General features: G+C 56.1%; 1 protein-coding gene across 1 annotated transcript in view; it reads right to left on the bottom strand.

The window, feature by feature from the left end:
• The window catches only part of LOC103207646 (spermatogenesis- and oogenesis-specific basic helix-loop-helix-containing protein 2-like), a 137,454-nt gene that overhangs the window by 74,219 nt on the left and 57,402 nt on the right, over positions 1 to 5,833 (bottom strand). The window contains exon 9 of the mRNA XM_007953293.1: positions 4,363 to 4,371. Coding sequence (XP_007951484.1) covers positions 4,363 to 4,371 — 9 coding nt within the window. The remainder of the gene's footprint in view (positions 1 to 4,362; positions 4,372 to 5,833) is intronic.

Here is a 5,833-nt window from a genome sequence, read left to right as displayed (position 1 = left end):
CCCAAACCACACCCACTGCCGTGAGTCCATTCTGACCCACAGCGCCCCTAGAGGACAGAGTGGAACTGCCCCACAGGGTCTCCAAGGCTGTCAGTCTTTATGGGAGCAAAGCCCAAACCACACCCACTGCTGTGGAGTCCATTCTGACCCACGGCGTCCCTAGAGGACAGAGTGGAACTGCCCACAGGGTCTCCAAGGCTGTCAGTTTTTACAGAAGCAAAGCCCCAACCACACCCACTGTCCTAGAGTTGATTCTGACCCCCCAGTGCCCCTACAGGACAGAGTGGAACTGCCCCCAGGGTTTCCAAGGCTGCCACATTTCTCGGGCAACTGGTGGATTCCAACCACCGACCTTGGTGAACAGCGGAGCACATCACTTTGGCTCCACCAGGGCGCCCACCTCGGCTGACAGCGTTTCACTCTGGGCAGTTTTTAGAAGGCGAAGTCACCGTCATCAGTGCCACTTATCCATCCTGATTTCTGTAAGCTCAGGAGCCCGCGGGGGGCCGTCTCCCGGGTTTTGCACACACTGCCATTGGCACTCTGCAGGGCTAAGCCCTTAATTAGCAACAGCAGGTGCAGAGGCAGCAAATCACTCCTTCGTTTGAGCGAGTTGTTCATTACCATACGCCCGCCTATCCCGGGAGAGGAGCTGACAGGAGCAGCAGCTGCGCAGCCACGCTCCCACCACAGTCAGCCGCCTCCTTCCCCCGCGGGGTCCAGGGACTTAACCCACTCTCTCTGGAGAGGGGGGCAAGCTGCCGGGACTGGGTCATTTGTAAAACCAAACGGAACCCACTGCCCTGGAGTGGGTTCCCACTCAGCAGCACCACCTGACAGAACTGCCCCTACGGTTTCCTCGGCCATTGTCTGAACCACAGCACACTGCCAGGTCTGCTCCCTCAAACTACTGGGAGTGCGGGTGATTAAACCTCAACTTCCCATTAGCAGCTGAGCACTTCACTACCCCGTCACTAGGGGTAGAAAGCCATAATCGCACACGGAGTCCTAGATAATGAACTTTTATTCAAAATTCCTCTGTGCAGCTCTGTCTAGTCCTGCACGGCAAGATGGTAATTTTTTCTTTAGTTTCAATGGATTCCTCTACTTTAAAAAGACGGTGTTTCAGTTATTCCTGTTTTCAGCAGTGGGTTTATTCAGAAGTGAATGGCCCATCCTTTTTCCCAGGCTGTGTTAGTCTGCAAGCCCCGCTGATACCTGTTCATTGTGTGTGACCCTGTAAGTGTTTGAAATACCCATGGCATAGCCTCTGGCCTCACAGCAACACACCAGGTACCACAGTGTGACACACTGACAGACAAGCAGTGGTCAGAGCAGAGAGTCAGGAAAAAAAGGGTAAGACCCTCAATGAGATGGATTGACACAGTGGCTGTAATGATGTGCTCAAGCATGGCAAGGACTGAGAGGCTGGTGCAAGACCAGCCAGTGTTCCCTTCTGTTCTGTACAGGATTGAAGCGAGTCAGGGCTGAGCTAACAGTAACTAAATGTTAAAAAGGGCAAATCCTGTTAAAGTAGTCTCCTTCAAAAAAAAAAAAAAAAAAACCCTAATCCCACTGCTGTGAAGGCAATTCTGACCCGCAGCGCCCCTAGAGGACAGAGTGGAACTGCCCCACAGGGTCTCCAAGGCTGTCAATCTTCACAGAAGCAAAGCCCAAAGGAGTCCATTCCGACCCACAGCGCCCCTAGAGGACAGAGTGGAACTGCACCACAGGGTCTCCAAGGCTGTCAATCAATGGAAGCAAAGCCTAAACCACACCCACTGTCTGGAGTCCATTAAGACCCACAGCGCCCCTAGAGGACAGAGTGGAACTACCCCACAGGGTCTCCTTGGCTGTCAATCTTCACAGAAACAAAGCCCAAACCACACCCACCGCTGTGGAGTCCATTCCGACCCACAGCGCCCCTAGACGACAGAGTGGAACTGCCCACAGGGTCTCCAAGGCTGTCAGTCTTCACAGAAGCAAAGCCCAAACCACACCCACTGCCCTGGAGTCCATTTTGACTCACAGCGCCCCTAGACGACACAGTGGAACGGCCCCACAGCGTCTCCCAGGCTGCCATTTTGTTTTTATGGCCGCTGACTGCCTCCTCTTTTCCCAGTGGCTGGTGGGTTGGAACTACCTGTGCTTTGATTAGCAGCCGACTGCCTTAAGCACTGCGCCATCAGGCCCCCTTCAAAGCGGTGCTGTTCCGCTTCAGACGCCCTCCTGGCCAGCCATGGGGTCTGTGGAACACTTCAGGTTTCCCTCCCGCACTTACCCTCCCGTTGGTGGAATTCTCCCCCTGGTGGCAGCCCGCCGGCCCAGCCTCCCGTCTCCTGAGGCAGGGGCTGGGCGGTGCTTCCGTCCCGGCGGGGTCAGCGCCCTTCGTGGACAGACAGCCGTCACTTGACCGCGCTCCGCGGGCACCCCACTGAGCTGCACAAACGGAAAGTCCGCGAAGCCCGGCCCAGAGCCTGTCTGAGGCGCCATTTCCCACCCGCTGGGCTCACTTGGCGTCCGGGTCGCATCCCGGTTACTCTCGCTGTAGTTCCCACATTGCTCATCGCGCCTCACAGCCGACAGTCAGGGGTCAAGACTCCCTCAGGGGCGCCGGGACAACAGCCCTGACGGGTGCCGGGCACTGGGCCCGAGACCACCATGTCGCTGGGCGCGTCCGCCCGCCGGACCCTGGGGACGGCCCTTTGCTGTCCGCAGACGCCGCGGGGCTCCCGGACCCGAGACCGGGGACGGCTTGCCGCGTGGGGAGCCATGCACGGGGCGCGGGCTGCAGGAAGGCGGCGCATCCAGGGCCCCGGGAGCGCCATGCCGCTTAGCACGCGGGCGACGCGGTCTTACCGGGCCCGGAAGGCGAAGAGCGCGCCTTCCTAGGAAACGACACCCCGCGGCCGCCAGTCACGTCCTGGCGACGCCTCAGCCCCAGCACCGACGGCACTCGGCTCTTGGGAAAATAGCCGGCCCGCGGCTGTGGACGGCTGCGAGGGGAGCTCGGCTTTCCCTGTAAAGCCCTTCCGTCCGCTTTCTCCCCCGGAGCGCCCGGCCCACCGCCACCCGCCCGGGAAGGGCCCGGGTACCCGGCTGTCCTCGCCCACGCTTCCTACCTGGGAGGACGTCGGCCCCGGGAGCCTGAGCGCGGCCGCCATGGCTCCACGTGCGCTACGCCACGAGCGCACGGGCTGCGCGCCTGCGCGCCTGCGCGCCTGCGGCCCTTAAAGTGGCCGTGGCCTGGCTGCCGGGCCTACCGGGCCCCGTGGTACCGAGTCCGGCCGTGGGCCTTGGTGGGGTGGGGGGACCCGGGCTGAGAAGCAGACAGAGCGGCTGCCTTGCCAAGAACCACTTTCGGGACCCTGCAGCTCCAGACCTGGGTCCCACCGCCCACGTCGCTACGACTGCGCGCCAGTTGACAAATCTTAGAGCGTCTCAGCGGAAGTTTTACCAGTTTAAGTGTTAGGACTGAGCAAATACTGGTTATTTTTATGTATTCATTTATTCACGCCGTCTCTAGACAACCAGAAGGAGCCCTGGTGGCACAGGGTTTAAAGCACTTGGCTGCTAACCAAACACTGGGCAGTTCTAACCCAATAACTGTTGTGCGGGAGAAAGACCTGGCGGTCTGCTCCCTAAAGATTGACAGCCTTGGAAACCCAATGCCCAGTGGGGGTCGCCATGAGTCAGAAACAGCTCCATGGCAGTGACTATGCCCTTCAGGGAGTGGTCCCTCCCGATAATGTGTCCACAGTACGTGAAACCAAGTCTCGCCACCCCCACTTCCTCTTTGAACAGGCCTGATTTGTGTACCCTGAAGGCACGTGAACATGCTGCTGCGGTTTGACATGGTTCACATGGAAAATGCGCTGAGAAATTCCTGACGAGATCATTCTGCGTCATTGGGCAGAAAATGTGCACATTATTCATCGTGACTCGTTCCTGCTTCCCCGATTAACCAGCAAGGTCCATGTTCTGGGTGAACACCTGCAAGGCAGTTAGTTTTGTACTAATGCAGGGCAAAATCAAGCCAGGTCCAGACACGGGCTGGGGTGCACGGGCCAGCTTGGACATTTTCCTGTTCTGTGGTAACCTGGTGGGTCTCCATCGTTCCAGGGGTCTGGATTAGTGAGTCTGAGGCTGACAGCTACGGAGGCCTCGTTGCAACAAAACAGACACGTTGCTTTTAAATGTAAGCAGAGGACAGATCATGTGAGCAGGACTAATCACGCCTATGCTGAGGGGATGGCAAGAAAAGACAGCCGTCCATATCTCACCCCGAGAGCTCAGGCTCCATGGCAATCAGTGCAGGCATTGTAACAGTTTCCAACACAGGCCCGCCTCGTTTTACTGCACTTCACTTTACTGCGCTTCACAGACGCTGTGTTTTTTACAAATGGAAGGTCTGAGGCAATCCTGCAGCTAGTCTGTTGGCGCCATTTTTCCAACACCACGTGCTCACTTTGCATCTCTGTGTTCCACTTTGGGAATTCTCACAATATTTCAAACGTTTGCATCATGCTATGCATGCTTCACAGACTACAGTAGCGTGTAAACATGACTTTTATATGCATTGGGAAACCAGCAAATGTGTGTGACTCACTTTATTGTGATAGTTGCTTTACTGTGGTGGTTGGAACCAAACCTGCAGGATCTCCAGGGTGGGCCTGTACCCTAAAAGAAAAAGGAAGCCTACATTGAATGAGCAGGCCCATGAAACCACTGCAGCCAAGTTGGTTCAACAACAGGGCCCCTGTGGGACACAGTAGAGGGGCCCCCTAGGGTCTCCTAGGTTATAATTTTTATGGGAGCACTGGATGGCTTCAAACCAACAATCTTCCGGTCAGCAGCTGAGCGCCTAACCCCTGTGAGTCCAGGGCTCTGAAATGAGAGGGCGTTTCCATAAGTCAGTGATGTCACTGGCTGTCATTTTATCAGTAGGGACTTCCAGCAACATCAGCGACATTTTTGGTTCTCACAACTGGAAGCTGCTGCGGGAGGGTCGAGGTTGGGATGCCGCCAAGCCCCTTACAGTGCACAGGACACACCCCAAAACAGAATTATCCGGCCCAAAGGTGAACGGAGGCTGGGAAATTGGGCTTATAAACCCGCTTAGTGGTAACAGACAAGAGCAGGGAAAGCGTTAGTTTCTGGTCGTTGCTCACGTTTCTTCACTGTGTATTGGACGAATGGGCGGGTGCACGCCTTGTGGTTTCCCGCGGCTATTGCTATGCTGTGGAGATGCTGAGCGGAGCCCTGCATGCTGTGAGTCACACGCCGACAAGAAGTAACCTTGCTTGCCTCTATTTCCATCCCAGCCCAGGAAAACAGACTGAAGAAACCTGGACTCGAACTGAGCAATTTCAAATCCTCTATCTGGGGAAGTAAGAGTTTCCATTCATCTGAAGAGAATTTGCAGTCACGCGGCCTCTGTGCATTTGCTCCCATGTTCCATCCTCACCGCGTGTGTTCCAGAGCGTGTGTCGGCCCTGACTACCGTTTACTGATCAGCTTTGTGAGGAACACACGGGCTGCTGAGATGAACTCTCGTAAAGAACTTACGGTTAAAACAGGCGCACAATTTCCATCCAGTTCCGTTACAGAAATGGATACGTATAAAGCCCTTGGCTGCTAACTAAAATGTTGGTGGCTCAAACTCACCAGACGTTCTGTGGGAGAATGATGAGGCAGTCAACTTCCATAAAAATGACAGCCTTGGAGCCCCTGTGGGCAGTTCCACTCTGTCCTCTAGGGGTGCTGTGGGTCAGAATGGACTCCACGGCAGTGGGTGTGGTTTGGGCTTTGCTTCTGTGAAGATTGACAGCCT

The sequence above is a fragment of the Orycteropus afer genome, unplaced genomic scaffold (genome assembly GCF_000298275.1).
Source record: "Orycteropus afer afer isolate SDZICR_OR568_19922 unplaced genomic scaffold, OryAfe1.0 scaffold00384, whole genome shotgun sequence".
NCBI lineage: Eukaryota > Metazoa > Chordata > Mammalia > Tubulidentata > Orycteropodidae > Orycteropus > Orycteropus afer.
Note: the sequence above shows the minus strand (reverse complement) of the source record. Positions and strands in the feature narration are given on the sequence as shown.